Genomic DNA, 22,028 nt, shown 5'->3' with positions numbered 1-22,028 from the left:
AAGAAACTATACCTCTAATCTAGAAGGTACATATCAGCCAGTCAATCAAGTTTATTTTAAAAAGCACTTATTTCATTGGCAGTTGTCACAAACCACTTATACAGCCTAAACCTGCAATAGAGGCATGCAATACCGTTTTATGGACAGTTGCTAAGTTGGTTTACCTTGAAAGGTATACCTAGGGCAGTTAACGTCTACAAATTGCTCTAAAACTGAAACCTGATACGTTTTCAACTCTATTTAAAAATATGTCCAAAACGTCATAGAATTTTACAATATAACCCACAACATCAACTACTGTTGAAACATTGGCGATATTGTGCAATGGACATTATAATCCTATGGCCACCCCGTGTCTTGTAGTGAGACAGATATGTTTTGAGTTTGAAACCATGGTGATATAGGTACCAAAGTGCACGCACAAAGTTAGACCAGCATTTAAAAGCGTATAGCTTATAGATACAGTACAAGGCCATCTAAGAAGTTTTTTTCAGCACGTCTGCCAAACTACTCAATCGGGTCTACAGGACAATTTTGCATTATACCTCTATGAAATATTATGGCCAGAATTATAGTGTAGCAACCACAAACATTTGAAATTATTAAAATATATAATTTTAAGAACCTGCCAAATAAACTGAATTCTGAATAGGTCACGATCAATAACTGCAATATTTCATCTCCAAACAAGGAGAAACGAACTGAAAGCCACCATTGTTGAACTATAATCTCGTAGACCTTCAGTAAAACCACTATGAGACATGGTGCCCCAGTGTACCCGATGACACCACTAGCTCATGGACTGTAACTCATATGCTTCACATGAAAAATGTATGTTATTGCCTCATCGTAGTGGGCTTCCATTTATCGTTGGGGGCAGAAAGCGGCTGTCCGTGGTGCTGTCTTTCAGCCTGCTACTGCGCATGTTGCATGACATGTGCACACGAAATCCTCCATCTTGGCGGTCTATTACTGGGGCGAAAAGGTATTTGGCACACATACATTCAATCAAAATAAAAAATAAAAACAAGACCGTGTGAAAAGAAAATTTGGAAAATTGCCGATATGTGATTTTAGTGGGAAACAAATTTAAACCACTCCTTCGAATGAATGACGGACAAGGGAGACCAGAATGACAAATATGGACCGCGTATGGCCATAAAGGAAGAATAACGACCACTTACACTGTCAGTTATACCGGTTCTAGTGACGAATTAACTAGTACAGAAAACGAAATGGTAAGTGAAACGAAACGCGTTCATATTCATTGTATGTGCGGCAGGCAATGTGTAATGCATGACCAACGTATGTTTTTGCTTGTACGTAATGGCATCTCCACCCATTCCCCCATTGCATCTTGTAATGGTCGCTATGTAGGGCCGTTTTTCTCCATATTTTGCAAGTGGTGCTCAAGCTTAAGGCAAGTCTCAGCGTCTGCTCCTGTTCCCGCTTGTTGCGATTGTACTTGAAGGCAACTGGAGGTGCAGGCAGCCACAGGTAGTGATGTTATAAAGAAAAGCATCACTTGGTGAATGACTCAGATATGAAGGTGCGCACATTCGTAGAATGCTAAGTGCGTGCAGGTCCGAATAGCATAGACGGTTTTGGACTGGTCAATAATTGCGGTGTTTTTTCTACAGTTTGCGTAATAACCTACACAGACAACAACTTCCCATCAGTATGCCTCCAAGGTCAGTTATCAATTAATGTAAAATAAGCAATTGTTTTAGTAGAGGTTGTGTTAGGTGAACAAAACTCCCGTTGATAACAATAGTCTTTACATGTCTGAGCTTGTGTCTCATAGCCATTACCACGTGAATTTAACTCTATAGAAACCACCACCACACTTGCACGAGGATAAACGTCACTAAGACCGGTTTGACTTAGCGGTGAACTTTTAAAAACATGGATTCTTGAGGTTTCCCCAGAACATTCCATTCATTCAGTATTTGTTAAGATTGTCTCCTTAGTCCTCACTCAGTAAGGTTTCAGAAATGCACAAACAAACTATATTTAGAGACTATGCCAGAGAAAGGTAAGTAAAAGCTTCTGAAATATGCAGGACATTCCTGCAACAGCCAGACTTGGCCTAGCACAACTTTGCAGTTCTGTTAACAGGTTTAACAGCAGTCTTTTTTTTACAGCACTGAGAGAATCAAATCAAAGTGATTTGTTGCTGGTTGTTAATTACTGTGTGTGTGTGTGTGTGTGTGTGTGTCCGAGGTGAAATTCAGCTGTTCTTTGGGGCAGTGGAATCCAAAGGCACTCAAAGGAGTGCATGAATGCCTGTGTCGTGTCAAACCAAATAGGCAACACTTAAGATGTGTATATGTGTGTTACATGTATACGTGTGTGATGCATGTGTGTTATTTTGGAGCGCCTGCATTCGTATGTGTTAAGTGAGTGTGCGGGTATACACCTCTGGATTCTCGTTTGTGCGACATGAGCTTGCAGACGTGTTCAGACTCACAGAGTGAGGCACAGTCCTGTTACATCTGATTATTATCAGTGTGGAGGTGAGGATCACATAGGGAATTCTCAAATGTGAAGTGGCACAGGGTGGTGTCTAGACTTGAGACAATTAACTGTAACAACTTCATTTTGGCTAAGGAACTAAGGAGAATGTCTTCATGTAGTGAAAGGTCCTAATGTGGTTTTGGCATCAAGTCGATACTTCTTTTGACAAGAGCTTTAAATATAATCAAATGGCTGTAGCCTAACATATTCAATTACTTTTCAATCAACCAATACATATTTCCCCTATCCAGTGGCATGTGGCCAGTGCTAAAATCAAACCCACAACTATTTTCAATGCATTTCACCAACTAACCAAGTAATACTGTAATATTTAGAGTAAGTAGAATGTTCGAATTGGATAGAATTGGTGGGCAGCTTGTTGCTTGCTCGTTAGAGCGTCTGAATTGTAACCAACAGGTTAGATTTCAGGTACATTTTCACTAAGATTTCTTATTGTGCAACATCCAACAATGGCAGAGCCGATGCTCTGGATTAACCTCCTAAAATACAAAAAATTGACTGATTCTTATTGAATATGCTTTTTTGTTGTAGGAAAAGGATTTAACCTGGAGTGTGTGTGCATACGTTAATTTGAAATGGGTTAGGAGAATTTGAAGGCAGCTCCTGATCTGCCCAGTCAAAACTCCTCTCTGTCTTTGCACCCCAATTGTAGAGCCAGCTTCCCATCGAGGCTATGGTAGCAGTCTCTGCCCATTTCAGAGAACATCTGAAACCCTACCTTTTCAAATATTACCTTAATTAACCCCACAGCCACACCATTGTGAAAAAAGTTAGAAAAACCTTTACCGTCACATAAGGTTTGTACACCCCTACCTTTACCGTCACATAATGTCAGTTCAGCCATGCCTTTGCCGTCACATAAAATGTCTCTAATTAGAGTCTAAAATCTTTACCATCACATAAAATGTCTCTAATTAGAGTCTAAAATCTTTACCATCACATAAAATGGCTGAAATTAGAATCAGGTACACCAAAACAGTTGCAATTAATTAGAATATCAGTCTTTCTTAAAGATTTGAAACTGGGTCTGGTTTGGTCTTAACTATATGGGTGTGTGGTTACACATGCAAAGATCAAAATACCTTTTCAAGACTCCTCAGAACAAATATTATTGATGTTCATGATTCTGGGAGGGGGGTTACAAAACTATTTCCAAGCAATTCGAAGTATGTAATTGTAATGTCTGATCGATCAACTACATATTCAGACATTTCCAGACAACTGGCAGTCTAGATAGGACGATTTTCTCACCAAATTCAAACCCAGAGCTAAATCGAAAGATGCTCGTAGAAGTCTTTAAGAACCCTGGGGTAATATCACAGGATCTAGAAGCTTCTCTTGCCACAATCAATGTTGAAGTGCATAAGTCAACTGTTAGAAATAGACTGAACAAACTTGCATGGGAGTTTGGGAAATAAGAAGCTTCTGCTCTCAAAAATGTATGTTAAGACACCACTGTTGTGTGCCAGACAGCACCTGGGTAAAGACCCACACTATTGAAATAATGTTCTCTGAACTGATGAATCAAAGGTGGAGTTCTTTGGCTGTGTGCCAGACAGCACCTGGGTAAAGACTCACACTACTGGAATAATGTTCTCTGAACTGATGTATCAAAGGTGGAGTTCTTTGGCTCTAAGTCCAAACATCATGTTTGGTGTAAACAAACCACTGCCTTTTAACAAAAGAACCTTATACCAACCATAAAGCTGAAGCTGGTGGCGTTATGTTTTGGGGCTGGTTTGTTGATCCATAACACAAGCAACTGCAGAATGCCTCATAAAGAAGAATGGAGGGCTGTGGAAAGGCAGGGTTGAAGCCTGGATCTCAGTCCTTTCAAATTGCAGTGCATGCATAAATCTCTCGAACATGACACAGTTAAAGCAGTACTGTGAAGAAGAGTGGACAATAATTCCTTAGTAGAGACTGATATACAGTGGCAAGAAATAGCTACATTAAGGTATTTCAGCCCTAGGGGCAACACCAGATATTGAAGCTAGGGTTGTACTTTATCCACACTGTGACTTTTTATGAATACGTTATTGCAAAGTATAGTCTTTCAGTGTATATTTGATTATGTTTATCTGCCGATAGTGATGAAATGAAGATTGTATATGCAAATATGTAAAATAATTAAATGAAAAAAGATAACTTTCCAGGGGTTGTACTTGCATTTCCATGTGACTGTATGATGACGATTGTTTTTTTGTCAATTTTTTTTAGGCACATGGTATGACGAAGATTTTTGTGAAAAAGCTGGCCATCTTCCTCCTGGTCCTCTTCATTTGGATAGAGGGCGGATCTACCAAAGAAAAAGGCACAAAGAAGGGAAAGAAGAAAGGGAAGCAAGTGTACTGTCCTTCGTAAGTGAAGCAGAATCTCACTCTTTACAACAGGTGTATACTGATGAGGTTATAGACTGGATGCTCCTAGCTATGCTGCTTTAAGCAAGCCCTGCTTAAAGAAGTTACTTTGGTTTGCTGTTTAGCATGTCTCATTGATCACTGTGAGTTGTCATACTGAGGCTCATGCCTAGGAGATGCTTCCGTGCCGTGACAGTGTTGAGCTAGTTTAGCCATGACATTAATATGCTGATTTATGGGCCCTATTCCAGAAATACAGAGAGGAGTATATAAAAAAAATGAACAGAAAATGAAAATACAGTGTATTATACACCGAGATGTACAGTGGGGAGAACAAGTATTTGATACACTGCCGATTTTGCAGGTTTTCCTACTTACAAAGCATGTAGAGGTCTGTAATTTTTTATCATAGGTACTCTTCAACTGTGAGAGACGGAATCTAAAACTAAAATCCAGAAAATCACATTGTGGCATGGCATCATCTACCGCTTATCCGGGGCCGGGTCGCGGGGGCAGCAGTCTAAGCAGGGATGCCCAGACCTCCCTCTCCCCAGACACTTCCTCCAGCTCTTCCGGGGGGACACCGAGGCATTCCCAGGCCAGCCGGAGACATAGTCCCTCGAGCGTGTCCTAGGTCTTCCCCGGGGTCTCCTCCCGGTGGGACAGGACCGGAACACCTTCCCAGGAAGGCGTTCCGGAGGCATCCGAAACAGATGCCCAAGCCACCTCAGCTGACCCCTCTCGATGTGGAGGAGCAGCGGCTCTACTCTGAGCTCCTCCCGGGTGACCGAGCTTCTCACCCTATCTCTAAGGGATCACCCAGCCACCCTGCGGAGAAAGCTCATTTCGGCCGCCTGTATCCGGGATCTTGTCCTTTCGGTCATGACCCAAAGCTCATGACCATAGGTGAGAGTAGGAACGTAGATTGACCGGTAAATCGAGAGCTTCGCCTTGCGGCTCAGCTCTTTCTTCACCACGCCAGACCGATACATCGACCGCATTACTGCAGAAGCTGCACCGATCCGTCTGTCAATCTCCCGTTCCATCCTTCCCTCACTCGTGAACAAGACCCCTAGATACTTAAACTCCTCCACTTGAGGCAGGTACTCTCCACCAACCTGAAGTGGGCAAGCCACCCTTTTCCGACTGAGGACCATGGCCTCGGATTTGGAGGTACTGATTTTCATCCCCACTGCTTCACACTCGGCTACAAACCGTCCAAGTGCATGCTGAAGGTCCTGGCTTGAAGGGGCCAACACGACAACATCATCCGCAAAGAGCAGAGACGAAATCGTGTGGTCCCCAAACCTGACACCCTCCGGCCCCTGGCTGCGCCTAGAAATTCTGTCCATAAAAATTACGAACAGAACCGGCAACAAAGGGCAGCCCTGCCGGAGTCCAACCATGCACAGGGAACAGTCTGACTTACTGCCGGCAATGCGGACCAAGCTCCTGCTTCGGTCGTACAGGGACCTAACAGCCCTTAGCAAAGGACCCAGGACCCCATATTCTCGAAGCACCCTCCACAGGATGTCACATTGTATGATTTTTAAATAATTTATTTGCATTTTATTGCATGACTTAAGTATTTGATCACCTACCAATCAGTAAGAATGCCGGCTCTCACAGACTTGATAGTTTTTCTTTAAGAAGCCCTCCTGTTCTCCACTCATTGCCTGTATTAACTGCACCTGTTTGAACTCATTATCTGTATAAAAGACACCTGTCCACACAATCAAACAGACTCCAACCTCTCCACAATGGCCAAGACCAGAGAGCTGTGTAAGGACATCAGGGATAAAATTGTGGACCTCAACAAGGCTGGGATGGGCTACAGGACAATAGGCAAGCAGCTTGGTGAGAAGGCAACAACTGTAGGCGCAGTTATTAGAAAATGGAAGAAGTTCAAGATGACGGTCAATCTCCCATCTCCTCATCAATGATCATGAGGAAGGTGAGGGATTAGCCCAGAAATACTCGGCAAAACCTGGTCAATGACCTGAAGAGAGCTGGGACCACAGTCTCAAGGAAAACCATTAGTAACACACTACGCCGTCATGCAATAAAATGCAAATTATTTACTTAAAAATCATACAATGTGATTTTTCTGGATTTGTTTTACATTCCTTCACTCAGAGTTGAAGAGTACCTATGATAAAAATTACAGACTTCTACATGCTTTGTAAGTGCAAAATCGGCAGTGTATCAAATACTTGATCTCCCCACTGTAACAATAAAATTATATAACTGTCTATATTTGGCCCCATACTTTAAAATCCAAAGAGTGACTTTTTATTATCATTTATTAATCTTTTGTTACTGTTTGCGGAGACAGATGTTTGATACATTACAAATCAGGGAGTGGACAGCTGTCGAAAAATAATCCTCTATCAAACAAATCTATTAAGTCATCACACTCATGCTCTAATTGTTAATACAGTGTTCAATGTCTGTCAGCGCTACTCTTAAAATGTTTTTTCTTTAAATAAAAGGAAAGCATTTAATTTTATCTCAATATTCACTGTTCATGTTGACAGTATATGTGATGTTCTTAATATGTTATGTGATGTTCTTGATATGATACGCTATGTGCTATGTGGGCTTTTGTCATCTAGGTTGTCAGAATGCCTTGACTGCCATTTAGTTGGTTAGGGACTCTGATCAAGTGAACTGCAAAATTACACACAAATTCATCCCAAGCAGTTACTCATCCTCAGTGCCAGAAAATATTTACATAATCTAAAGTGCTTTTTGAGTCAAATTCCAAAGCAGAGTTCAGGTGTCACCCATGTGGATTTTCCCCTTTCTTCTTAGCCAAGTCTCTGCTTTGGTCATTATTTTTTCAGCAAGTCCATCTCTTGTAGCACAAGCCGTACCTTGAACATTTTGGAAAACTATCTTAAGGTCCCAACTGAATTGCTGTTTCACTACATGCAGTACCATACAGTGCCTTCAGAAAGTAATCGGCCCAGGGCTGCAACAGCGGCCACAAAATAGTTGATTAAATTCATTCATTGGTGGACCTACGTGGGAAAACCCAGATTGAAAATATGTCAGAGGGAAGTTGGTTATAGTTTGGCTCCATGGCATAAGTTGTGTTTTGAAGTGAGAAAACATTCATCTTGAAGGCATGGTTGAGCTGCGCATTAACGTAACACCACCAAAACTATGCGCATGGAATTATTTTGAAGTCAAGCAGTGTCTGATACCAAATGCATGACTCTTATTGATGGAGTCTCTGAACCTGCATATTCTATATTTGTCCATAGTAGAAATTTAGAGAAAAATAATAAATCCCCAGCAAAGAACATCACCAGACCTGGGCTTCTACTGTTTTACAAGCTGACATAAACCAGCTGGGATGATGTTGAGAAATGAGCGCAACAGGGGCAGAAAAGTGCTTCATTTTCATGGCACACGCTTCATTTGAATTGTGCATGGTTGTATGACATCAGCGGAGCACCCCGGAGCTGGAGTGTGTTTCTATATCCCATTAATCCATTTCTCACTGTTGGAATTATCCAAAATATTGTCATTGGTTGAAGCCCTAATTCTGACCACTTCAATTCCTCCACATTTTGTTTTGCTGTAGATTGAATTCATAATTGATTACATATTTTGTTAGTCTACACACAATTTCTGAATACATACTAACTTCATTTCAAATATTCATATTCAGTCAACCCTTTTAACAGCCCTCATCCTTTGCTGTTACATGTGATGGAGATCTGTCACCCAGTCAGATAGTCGCTGGCTGAGCAAAGCAAACACTGAATGGTAACACTGTTGGGTCCGGTTCATGGATGTCTGTAACGTACGCACAGGGCACGGGACCTTTGTTAGTCCTCTGATGCAATAGTGGGAGATAAATAGTGGAAAAAGCTTGAAAGGTTGTGTTCTACAGAAAGTCCAAACGACACAGAGAACCTATGTATAGGGGCCACTGACATCTAGAACCCAATTCAGTTCTGCAATATCTCTGTTTGGTAGACCTACAGCACAGTGACAATACTATTGGAACTCCTCTGGATAGACCCCTTCTGGTCTGCTGAAGAATTCTATGGTTTGTAAGGGAATGGTTGATGCTACCACTACAGTTAGCATTTACTGCTGGGTAGCTGGCTAGCTTCTTGTCTACTGGATGCATCTATAACAGTTAAGGAATACTGCTGATGAATATGTTTACCCAGTTAGTCTAGCAGAGAGTGGGGATGCACCCGGGTAGCCCACAGCTTTTCCATGAAATCTGGAGTGGGGAGGGCATCTGTCCAGTTCGTTCACGTGTGGAGATTGTGTTGTACCGACATGACCGACTGAATGGGAACAAGTGTTTTTCAGAATTTTTGTTGGCAGAGAAGGGACCGTATATTTTGCAAAGAAGAAACTAATGTCTGTGATCAGTTAATAGAGTTTGTCCAGCACAAGGTCTTTAAGTGGGCTGTCAATAATATTTCTCAAATACACTAACAAAACGCTTATGAGTACAAAGAAATTGCCAAGGCATTTCCCACTACATTCCAAGAATGTATTTCTAGGGTTGTGAGGACCGAGGAAAGTGTGATATTCAGCAAGATTGGGGATCTTTAAATTTCTTTGCTGACATTAAATCAACTTTGTATAAGCACTTTGTGACAACTGCTGATGTAAAAGGGGCTTTATAAATACATTTGATTGCTTGATTGATTGATGCTGTCAACAAATGATTTCATGATTTTCCAGAGAATCTGTTTTTTTCTAAAGCATTTCTCCAGTTAATGGGAACCAAAACCCCATGCCATAATCATGATGTGAATATTTCAACCTCATTGTGCTTACATTCCAGGAATTCGCTTCTTTCACTGGGGTGGTCCTGCTACCAAAGCTCATTGAATCACTAATGTGTAGTTCTCATTCACAGGATATAGTATGATCAAACAGTACTTTATAATGGAATCGCAAACATAAGCTTCCATCTGCACAGATAATCCAGGAGAATTTGACTTGCTGTGTGGTTTAACGTTTCTTCCCTTCTTTGCAGGCAGCTGACACCTGAGGATCTTGCACGGGTCCCTGAGAACTCAACAAGTAACATCTTGAACAAGTTACTGATCACCTATGATCCTCGAATCAGGCCCAACTTCAAAGGTTTGTCCTCTTTCCCTGAATTCCTGTCTCTTTCCATATCTCTCTCCCTCTGTTCGCCCCCCTTTCTTTCTTCCCTTATTTCTATCTTTCTCTCTTTCCCCTCTCTCTCCGTCACCTGTTTCTCTCTTTTGTGTTGTTATCCTCCATGTTCCTGTATTGAGGAAGCGTCTTTAAAGGCACTTGGATTAGATCCCTGATTGAAATCAGTCGATAAAAGAATCAAAAATCCCTGGAATTAAGTATGGTGTTCTACCACAATAGAGACCCTACATGGTGACGTTGTGACAGATCCTCTTCAGACCAAAGCAGACTCGACCTCATTCCTTGGCATTGACTCTGTATGTGTCTGCCGGACATTGAACGTTTGATGTGGTTTGCGCCATGAAAACTTTCTTTATGACTGCTTGCTTATTTCTCCCACTGGTCCCACATCTGGTGTTCATATCAAGTCAAGATGAAAGCTTCATCTTGTCATCCATTAAAGTCAGTCCTGTCGTCTCAGAAATTCAATTTAAAGCTGTTCCTCGGGCATCCCTTGCCCAAGCCAATATCATCTCAACCCATTTTATGTAGTGTTGGTTTTTTGTTGAAGAAACACGTTTTCTGAATATTAACTTTGTTGGCTATGAAATGTCCTTGTGTTCATCAGTATTTAGAATAATTTCATTTGAGTATGTTTTCCTTGTTTAGCTCTGTTGTATGATAAACTACGTAAGATTGTATGTCAAACACAGGTTAGACATAAAGTTCAGTAGGATTTTGAAAGAAATGTTTGCTGTTTTAACATTTAACCTGTTTTATTTCTAAAGGGATCCCTGTGGAGGATAGAGTGAACATATTCATAAACAGCTTTGGGTCAATACAAGAGACCACTATGGTAAGAGCTCAGCCCAGTAGGCATGACACTAAGATCAGCTTTTCATTCATAAATCCTAATCTTATATCACTTGACCTAAGATCAGCATCCCAGGAAGCGTTTATTTTGTCAACATTTATAGTGATGAAAATATTAATTAAACACCTGTTTTTCAGTGGCAGTTGACAACTGACTAAATACATCCAGAAAAAAAAAAATTACTTAACGAGAACTATTTACCATTTTGGTTGGTTAAAGTATTGAATGACATTAGTGGACAGGAGTGGGTTTTTGTGTGGAAAGAACCAGAGGTTTTCAATAAAACAAGCTCATTATAAGCTCCTTGCAATTATTTAAGTACATAAAAATGACATAAAATGATCACAAATTCATGGCATTTTGTCCATGACTTGACACAGGTCAACAAGTCATTCATTGATGTGTATTGTTGGTTCATCTTAATGGATTTTTCATCTTAAAAGATTGTGTTTTTTGCAACAAAATGTATTGGTGTTACCAATGTGCTTGTTCGCTACCCACTAGAATGGCTGGTACAGATTGCCGGCCACCCTTAGCTAACCCGTTGCCTGTTTGGTGGGTGGCAGGTGTTCATTATATTCCCTGATGTCAGCTTTACACAATGTTTAGTGTAGATTAATCAAAATGACTAAAACTAGACTAAATAAAATAGGGTGCCAATATCAACTCTGAATCCCAGGCTGTCAAACAAATGTTCCATCATTCTTGAAAGAAGTCCTGAAGAACATTGCTTTTGTTGTGTAAATTGTATCTGTTTTTTTCTAGCCGATTTTTCATGTGTAAGGCTCTGCTTCATTACTGCAACTTCCAGTGGGCTCAGGAAAGTTGAGGTGGATATATGTGTCCCCTAAAGCACTTCTGGTTCTCATCACACTGCTTGCGCAACCAGGAAGTTAAGACTAATATCATATTCTCCGGCCTTCTAACCTGATTGAGCACACAGGCGCAGAAGGTGTCACAATGAGTTGCTAGTGCGCCACAAGGCAAGGCCGCCATTGCTGGATTATTAGTGGGCGGGACCAATGGGCGAGTCTGCTAACAGGATTTGAACCCTGGCCTCGTAATGACTTGACTGTGAAGCAGTGACCGCGGTGCGGGGGTCCTGAATCAATCTCAATCCGTGGAACTCCTTTAGACCTGTTTGCTCACTCTGATTTCTCCTCTAAAATGTTTGTGATATCTAATGTACGATTTTTGCAATTCATAGTATGTTTGGGAGAGTCAATCGGGACTTGTCCTCCGTAACCACATCTCGCCGAGCTATTTTAATTTTTAGCCCATTGCTTGCTCTACCGGGATGTTTTTTGCAGTACATACAGTATGCACTTGGAGAATATTACATTCTCCAGGCAAAAGCTAAGATTTATCTTGCCTCAGCGCCGACCTACCAGAAGTAGACTAGGCAGCCCCGTTTCGACAACCTACTCGTCCACCACAGATATTGCTGAGCCAACTTTCACTGCCCTCTTCAGTACCCCCTGGGAATGACTAGGAATACCATGAACAGGAAAAACCCCTGGCATTCCTAGTCATGCATTCCTAGTAGCTGGGTGTCACTAGAAAGGCAGACAGACATACATACAGAGCCAATCAGAAGTTTGCATACACTTATCCCCTCAAGCGAAAGGGTAAGTGTGGCCAAACTTTTGACTCGTACTGTAGACGGACATCTGTTAATTCACAGGCCTTTAACTACCACTATGTGACCTTAGGGCCAATTCCCATTCCAATGGCTTTGTTCTGTATGGGTAGTGACATCCATAACACACCCATAGACCATGTATGATGGAATGTCTTGGGTTTCCACCTAAAATATTTCCTTTGGCTGTAGATCAGTAGTGGGAGTCTGTGATCTCCCTGTGCACTCAATGCCAGCAGTTGGGGATTTCACACCACGGCCGATTAAGATGATGATATACAGCGTAAGAAGACGAACACTGTACAAAAACAGACAAAACCCCAAATAATAGGATTTTTTTTTGTCTCTGTTTTGGTTGCAGTACGCAGTTACCTACATCAGATTGATGAGAGAGGCTTGAGAACGAATGAGAGGCGCAGACAAACAGACAGAAAATGGAGGAAAGAGAAAGAATGAGAGAAAAGTTCAGAAGGAGAAAGAGCAGAAAAATATACAGGAGAGAACGATAGAGAAAACGAGTAGAGATAGAAAGGTAAACGACAGTGGATGAAAGAGAGACAGCTGGTCACCTCTGGTTCTCCATTTGTCACTTGACAGGGCTTCTGATCATTGGAAATACTCATTGGTCATTTACACCTCAGCCAAATGCTCTTCTCCACTGTGCGCCCACTGTACTTAACACATCCATTTTCATTTTATGTGGCACAGTCGCCTGGAGAGGATGACTCATTTGATGTTGCAGCGGACAATAAATCTCTGCCATTTTATAAGGCCTCGCCAGTTTTTCTGTTTGATTACACTTTGGGATTCGTTATATCTTTGCCAAATTCACAGCGGCAGACAGGTGGTTGCTACCCAGTGGAGGAGTATACGTTCAATCTTTCAGACGTTTTACAAAAGACTGTGTGACTTCTGGAATGCTACAGAAGTTGTTTCTGTCAGGATCCAGACAGGAGAGTTTGTTATCCTTGCATGGTAAGTTGCAATGACCATTATGTAATGGATAGTGTACTGTGCAGCACAATGGAAGATGTAGTTGTCATCAGATTTTAAACAAGTCATCATGCACACAAACAAGACAAATGTAGACCTTGCACTAACAACACCTAGGCTAATGGAGCTGCACTGATAACTCTACATGGAAATAAGATCAGCCAGTCTCTAGACATGTTGAAGCTTGGATACTTGTTTAAATGACTTGGAAAGTTTTAAACTAACAACTTTTTTGTCAGTCATTAGAGGTGTGGATATAATTCAAGCATTTTGTTAGCCTTCTAGGCTACTTTTTAACATTGCCAATGGACTAAATAAGGATGTTTTAATGTACAACCCTGTTTCTAAAAAAGTTGGGACGCTGCGTAAAATGCATATGAAAATAATTGCAAATGTTGATTCTTCAGATCACAGGACCGTTTTCCACTTTGACGAAGTCCATCTTAAATGAGCTTGGGCCCAGAGAAGGCAGCAGCAGTTCTGGATGTTGTTTACGTCTGGTTTCTAATTTGCATTTGTGGATACAGCAACGTACTGTGTTCACAGACACTGGTTTGGCAAGTGTTCCTGAGCCCATGCAGTGATATCAACTACAGAATTGTGCCCGAAGGGGCCCGAAGGTCAAGGCCATCCAATATTGGTTTTCAGCCTTGTCCCTTGTATACAGAGATTTCTCTGGATTCTCTGAATCTTTTAATGATTTTATTTACGGTAGATGATGAGATCCCAAAACTCTTTACCATTTCCGTTGTGAAACATTCTTCTTAAATTGTTGCACTTTTTGCCCGCGCAGTCTTTCACAGAGTGGTGAACCCCTCCCCATCCTCACTTCTGACAGACTCATCCTCTCTGGAATTATCTTTTAATACCCAATCATGTTACTGACCTGTTACCAATCAACCTAATTACTTGTGAGATGTTCCACCAGGTTTAGTTTTTTTGCATTTCATAACTTCTCCAGTCTTTTGTTGCCTCTTCCCCAGCTTTTTTTAAATGTGTTGCTTGCATCAAATTCAAAGTGGGCATATATTTTTCATGAAACAATAAAATTGCTCAGTTTCAACGTTTGATATGTTGTCTTTGTACTATTTTCTATTTAATACAGGGTTAAAATCATTTGCACATCACTGCATTTTGTTTTTATTTATATTTTACAAAGTGTCCCAACTTTTTAGTAAGCAGGGTTAGAAATCTAGATAATGCTTGTCAGACATTTACATTTATGACTAGTATATTTTCACATTAGAATCAATCTGGAACTGAGGTGTTTTGCCTGGGTTTTGCAGGAATAATTTTTGCCAATATTTGACTTAATGTATGCGAAACTAATGCATGCACATGAAGATAATTCTCTTTATTAACAACTCATGCTGCATTACTCATTTTTGGTGTTTTGTGATCTCAACTGTGAACATAACAGGATTACAGAGTAAACATATTTCTGAGGCAGCGATGGAACGATCCCAGACTAAGGCTACCTCAGGATTTTAAGTCTGACTCACTGACAGTGGATCCCAAGATGTTCAAATGTCTTTGGAAGCCTGATCTGTTCTTCGCTAATGAGAAGAGCGCCAACTTCCACGACGTTACCCAGGAGAACATTCTTCTCTTCATCTTCCGCAATGGAGACGTTCTAATTAGCATGAGGTAAGTGATTGCTCAGGGTCACACTTTTTTTTAAATGTATATTTTTACTTATTTATCATTTCTTACAATATGCAGCCAACTCAGGATGCATCGGAACTCTTTAGGAAATTGAGTGAATGCATAAACAACAATTTCTCAAACACAAAACATTTTAGTGAGCTGTGTGATTTTTTTTGTTAAACATAGGTTTCCAAAGTTTTGGCCCCACTAAGGAATATTTAAAATAAAACCAAACGAATGGTTGGCTATCATCAAATACTATGCTTTTTAATCTTGGTCTACAGGAAATTAATTGATGCATTTCACCTGTTCTGGTTTTCCCTTGGTATAGATATGAAGGTCACATGCATGAAAAATATCCTTTGTTATACATTACAATGGTTAAATCAGAAGAGCTTTCAGCTGGAAGAGAGATGGTTGTTATCTACACAGATCAAGAAAATTATATAGTTGAAAATACCACTAAGCACAGTCAAGGCAAAAATCAAAATGTTTTAGAAGCCTGGAACAGTTGCTGATTTGCCCAGAAGAGGACATGTGCATAAGATGGTGAGGAAGGCAAACAATTATCCATCAATCGCTGTTTTTGAACTGCGCAGTCTTGTCTACATTCTCATGGGGTTTTCAAATTTCAAATTCAACTGTTATTTGCCACTTCCATTTCAACAAGCTCTTTGGAAGGGTTGTACGAAAGAAGCCCGAACTGAGACAAACTTAGAAATGGCAGCACCTAAACTTTGCCCAGGCAAATTACAATTGTAATCATGTGTTATGGTCAGATGAGACAAAACATTTACGTTTTGGAAATGCATCGGCATGTTTGGCTTCAAAAGGGGACTGCATACAAGAAAAGCACCTGAAACGCACAGTAAAATATGATGGTGGATCATTATTGCTTTGAGGCTGTTTTGCTCCAAGTGGTCTAGGGACTGTTAAGACTAATGGCATAATGAGCTCCACTAAGTACCAGGATATTTTTGCCCACAACTTGCTTTCTTCTGCCAAGAGATTGAGACTTGGCAGTGGATGGAACTTTCAGCAAGACAACAACCCAAAACATACACCAAAATCAACGCAAAAATGGTTGGGAGACCAAAAAGCTATGTTTTACAATGGTCATCTCAGTCTCTGGACCAAAGGAAAACCTGTGGTTAGAATAAAACAGGTAATCCACAAGCACAAACCTAAGAATATCAAGGCTCCATGCTGATATTTACTCCAGGGGAGTCTTCACACAGCATCGATAGATCCTATGTTTTTCAGAAAGATAACATGCTACTCATTGAAGCACTGAAACTCTGCTACTTCAGTTGCATACTCCTGTATCCAAATTCGAAGCATTACACATTTTTTCTCCGTGTCAATCAGGGTTTAATGGCTCTGAGTCACACATTTTACATTTTAGTAATTTAGCTGACAGTCTCATCCAGAGCAATTTACAAGAGCAATCTGGGTTAAGTGCCTTTTCACCTTGCCGGCTCAGGGATGTTATTTTGGTTACTGGCCCAACGCCCTAACCCTTGTGTTTGTGTTGATGCTGTGTATGTCTCTAATTTGTATACACAGGATTGGACCGAGGAAATATTTCTCAAATATTTCTACCCCTATTAACTGTGGTACACTTCACTATGTTTTGTGAATACCTCGATGCTCGTGCTCGATAAACTCCATGCTTTCATGTCTAAAGCGGAGGCTGGGAAATAAATATGCACCGCATGCACAATATAGTTGCTGCTCACATTAACAATATATTTCCGGAGCCCGCCGACCAAAAAGCTTTTTAGTGCGGGAATAACCATGTTTTTCAATCATTCAGTGGGGTCCATTTTCTCTCAGGTAATTCTGCTGAATCATGTAGCCTTTGCGGTGTTGATGATAATATTGTTTTAAGATGGAATCCGGAATCCCTGGCAGCTCCTTAATTATTGTCGTGAGTCCATTTTGTTCACAGCTCATACCTACAGTGAAGGACAGACATTTGGAATGAACTTGTCAGTCAGTTTAAGCAATTTAGCCTATTTTAAGGAAGAATAATTATATTGCAGTAGGCCAAATTGAATCTGACCTCAATTTAAAGGTTTGAAAAGCATTAGCCGTTGCTAATCATGCCCACTGAAATTGAGTGGTATGTGCTGCAGAGCAATGTGAAATGATAAAGAATCAAGAAAAACATTACTAAAGAAATTAGCTCAGTCATTCATCACATTAAAATTGATTGTCTAATTGTAAATTATGTTAATTTTATTTGCATCATTGTGGTTCTGTTCACAGGTTGTCAGTCACTTTATCCTGTCCTCTGGACCTAACACTGTTTCCCATGGATACGCAACGCTGTAAAATGCAGCTGGAAAGCTGTGAGTAACTAGCAATTACATGACAATTTATGGCATCTGTTGGAGGTGGAGCTTGCAGTTGTCATTCCTGAATTAATGTAAGAGGTAACATTAATATACCAGTTATTTAAGCAGGCTGTCACTGTTTTAGTATGTATTGTCGTTACTCTCAGTACTGTGTCTGTTTACTGTCTGTTATTGTCTGTCTGTTACTATGTGGTGATGTCTTTCCTGTTTTTCCCTGTCTCATTTTTATTTTTTTTATTTAGCGCTGCACTTGCCCTTCACCACTACCCAGGCCGTCATTGTAAATAAGAATTTGTTCTTAATTGACTTGCCTGGTTAGATGTATAGATAAGAGTAATGTAGTCACATTCAATGTACAATAGGATATGTAAGTCAGTCTATAATTCAGGTTTGTTAGGGAACGTGTGAAGATGATTACTGTACATCTGATTAGTACAAAGTAATAAGTACAGTTGTAAATATTGACTTCAGACAACGTTGATATATCAATATTTATATATGTGTATACTCTGTTAATAATAATACTAAGAATATAATTGGCATCATTATTTTATTATTAAAGTACATGGGTTACCAATTCTAGGACTTTGATTCATATACACTACCGTTCCAAAGTTTGGGGTCACTTAGAAATGTCCTTGTTTTTGAAAGAAAACCACATTTTTTGTCATTTAAAATAAAATCAGATCAGAAATACGGTGTAGACATTTTCAGTGTTGGAAATTACTCCTGGAAATGGCAGATTTTTAATGGAATATCTACATAAGCGTACTGAAGCCCATTATCAGCAACTATCAGTCCTGTGTTCCAAAGGAACATTGTGCTTGCTAATCCAAGTTTATCATTTTAAAAGGCTAGTTGATCATTAGAAAACGTTTCCAATTATGTTAGCACAGCTGAAAACCGAAAACCTGTCCTTCTTTGGACTAGTTGAGTATCTGGATTATCAGCAATTGTGGGTTCGATTACAGGCCAAGAAACAGCTCATCAGTCCGTTTTTATTTTGTGAAATGGAGGCCGTTCAATGGGAAGAAAGTGCCAATAAACGGAAGATCTCATACAATGCTGTGTACAACTCCCTTCTCAGAACAACACAAACTGTCTCTAACCAGAATAGGAAGAGGAGTGTGAGGCCCCGGTGCACAACTGAGCAAGAGGTAAAATACTTTAGAGTGTTTAGTTTGAGAAACAGACGCCTCACAGGTCCTCAACTCGTAGCTGCTTTAAATAGTCCCCGAAAACACCTGTCTCAATGTAAACAGTGAAGAGGCGACTCCGGGATGCTGGCCTTCTAGGCAGAGTTGCAAAGAAAAAGCCATGTCTCAGACTGGCCAATAAAAAGAAAAGATTAAATGGGCAAAAGAGCATAGACGTTGGACAGAGTAGGATTGGTCATAAGTGTTTTGGACAGACAAAGAAGAACATTTGTAAGATGCACATCAAATGAAAAAATGCTGGAGGAGTGCTTGACACCCTCTTTCAAGCATGGTGGAGGCAATATGATGGTCTCGGTGTGCTTTGGTGGTGGTGAAGCGGGAGATTTGTACAGGGTAAACGGGATTTTGAAGAAGGAAAGCTATTACTCCATTTTGCAACACCATGCCATACCCTGTGGACGGCGCTTGATTGAAGCCAATTTCCTCCTACAACAGGACAATGACCTAAAGCACAGCTCCAAGCTATGCAGGAGCTATTTAGGGAAGAAGCAGTCAGCTGGTATTCTGTCTATAATGGAGCTGTCAGCACAGTCACTGGATCTCAACCCTGTAGAACTGTTGTGGGTGGAGCTTGACCGTATGGTACGAAAGAAGTGCCCGTCAAGTTAATCCTACTTGTGGGAGGAGCTTCAGGAAGCATGGGGGTGGAATCTCTTCAGATTACCACAACAAACTGACAACTAGAAAACCAAACGTCTGCAAGACTCTAACTGCTGCAAATGGAGGATTCTTTGACGAAAGCTAAGTTTGAAGGACACAGTTATTATTTCAATTAAAAACAATTATTTCCAACCTTGTCAAGGACTATGTTTCTTACTCATTTTGCTGTATTTCTTAGCAAACTAATTTCATGTGTGTTTTCACGGTGAACAAGGACATTTTTAAGTTGACCCCAAACTTTTCAACGGTTGTGTACGGTATTAAATGCTGACAAGGACAATGTGTGGGTGTGTGTATGCCTGTACCTGTGTGTACGCATGTGCGCGTGTGTTCTTCCATCTGTCCGCGTCTACAGTTGGCTATACGACAGATGACCTGCAGTTCATGTGGCAGACGGGGGACCCTGTCCAGATGGAGGAGATCGCTCTGCCCCAGTTTGATATCAGACAGGAGGATATCGAGTACGGCAATTGCACCAAGTTCTATGCAGGCACAGGTCGGTTCCTCGCACGCGTGGCTTCAACACCGGAATGTAGTGCGTGCCGGTGTTCTCACGTTGCAGTGATATTTCACCCCAAATCTCTCCGTCCGATTTTGCAATTGTTCCCATGGCCCTACATCTTGGCAACAACGCCACAACCCGAGCAGGATAGTAGCCGATCCAGACGTGGCTCCTCTAAAGCACATCTCAACCAGCCTTTTTTACGATTAGCGTTCAGCCGGGGACGTCCACGGGTCCAACACGGGCGGCGCTGAGCCAAGTTTGGCCCGTCTGTCCTGGACCAACCACCCACCCCCACGGGCATTGTCAGTATGCCAAGGCCAGGATTCAAACACCTGGCCATGGTGTCGCCGCTGTATTGGGTGGCAGTGACCACGATGGGATACCTGGGGTCCATATTGTTGCTGACACTTGGCGCCGTTTGAATTGGACCACCTGTTGTTGTATCAGGAATCACCTTGACCGATGTCTGTGTTTGTTTGCCTTGGCCACACCCATATGAATGATTATTGGTCGGCGGCCACCACGTTGTTGGGGGCGCTGATCTGAAATAGTCAACCACCGATCACATTTAGTTCAGATTGTTCAGACTGCATTCCAGAGATGTAGTGTTTTACATCATCTCTGTGAGAGGATGCGTCATTCACCTGAGCATCGTCAACCCGGCTAGGAATATCTAAAATAAAACGCGTGACGTTGACCCTGTTGGTCACTGTTTTAAGCGCCTGGGGTTGTGGCTTTGATTCCCATGGAGCAAAAACAAGCAAAATGTACCCTAGCTACTGTAAGTTGCGCTGAAAAAGGTGCTACTACTATATTACAAACCCGATTCCAAAAAAGTTGGGACACTGTACAATTGTGAATAAAAAAAGGAATGCAATGATGTGGAAGTTTCAAATTTCAATATTTTATTCAGAATACAACATAGATGACATATCAAATAAGTTGATTTTAAATTTCATGGCATCAACTCATCTCAAAAAAGTTGGGACAAGGCCATGTTTACCACTGTGTGGCAAAAGGGTTGTCCTTGTCCTCTTCTTTTTATTACAGACTGCAAACGTCTGGGGACTGAGGAGACAAGTTGCTCAAGTTTATGAATAGGAATGTTGTCCCATTCTTGTCTAATACAGGCTTCTATTTGCTCAACTGTCTTAGGTCTTCTTTGTTGCACCGTCCTCTTTATGATGCACCAAATGTTTTCTATGGGTGAAAGATCTGGACTGCAGGCTGGCCATTTCAGTACCCGGATCCTTCTTCTATGCAGCCATGACATTGTAATTGATGCAGTATGTGGTCTGGCATTGTCATGTTGGAAAATGCAAGGTCTTCCCTGAAAGAGACGACGTCTGGATGAGATGTCTGGGTGGGAGCATATGTTGTTCTAGAACTTGGATATAACTGTCAGCATTGATGGTGCCTTTCCAGATGTGTAGGCTGCCCATGCCACACGCACTCATGCAACCCCATACCATCAGAGATGCAGGCTTCTGAACTGAGCGCTGATAACAACTTGGTTTGTCCTTGTCCTCTTTAGTCCGGATGACATGGCGTCCTAGTTTTCCAAAATGAACTTCAAATTTTGATTCTTCTGACCACAGAACACTTTTCCAATTTGCCACAGTCCATTTTGGCCCAGAGAAAACGCCTGCGTTTCTGGATCCTGTTTAGATACAGCTTCTTTTTTGACCTATAGAGTTTTAGCCGGCAACGGCGAATGGCACGGTGGATTGTGTTCACCGACAATGTTTTCTGGAAGTATTCCTGAGCCCATGTTGTGATTTCCATTACAGTATCATTCCTGTATGTGATGCAGTGCCGTCTGAGGGCCCGAGGATCACGGGCATCCAGTATGGTTTTCCGGCCTTGACCCTTACGCACAGAGATTGTTCCAGATTCTCTGAATCTTTGGATGATATTATGCACTGTAGATGATGATAACTTCAAACACTTTGCCATTTTTCTCTGAGAAACTCCTTTCTGATATTGCTACACAATTTTTTGCCGCAGCATTGGGGGAATTGGTGATCCTCTGCCCATCTTGACTTCTGAGAGACACTGCCACTCTGAGAGGCTCTTTTTATACCCAATCA

General features: G+C 41.2%; 1 protein-coding gene across 5 annotated transcripts in view; it reads left to right on the top strand.

The window, feature by feature from the left end:
- The first annotated feature begins 882 nt into the window (after positions 1-882).
- The window catches only part of glrbb (glycine receptor, beta b), a 32,521-nt gene continuing 11,375 nt past the window's right edge, over positions 883-22,028 (top strand). For 2 of the 5 annotated variants that reach the window (XM_020046166.2, XM_020046165.2), the window contains exons 1-7: positions 884-1,238; positions 4,759-4,898; positions 9,916-10,022; positions 10,832-10,899; positions 14,970-15,196; positions 17,468-17,550; positions 19,789-19,929. In XM_020046166.2, the coding sequence (XP_019901725.1) occupies positions 1,236-1,238; positions 4,759-4,898; positions 9,916-10,022; positions 10,832-10,899; positions 14,970-15,196; positions 17,468-17,550; positions 19,789-19,929 (769 nt within the window). In that variant the 5' untranslated portion in view covers positions 884-1,235. Of the gene's footprint in view, positions 1,239-1,576; positions 1,692-4,758; positions 4,899-9,915; positions 10,023-10,831; positions 10,900-14,969; positions 15,197-17,467; positions 17,551-19,788; positions 19,930-22,028 lie in introns of those variants that run through there. The other 3 variants (XM_010899840.3, XM_010899831.4, XM_010899847.4) reach the window with 3 other exon arrangements.

Source organism: Esox lucius, chromosome 4 (genome assembly GCF_011004845.1).
Source record: "Esox lucius isolate fEsoLuc1 chromosome 4, fEsoLuc1.pri, whole genome shotgun sequence".
NCBI lineage: Eukaryota > Metazoa > Chordata > Actinopteri > Esociformes > Esocidae > Esox > Esox lucius.
This window is presented reverse-complemented; position numbering and strand designations above follow the sequence as displayed.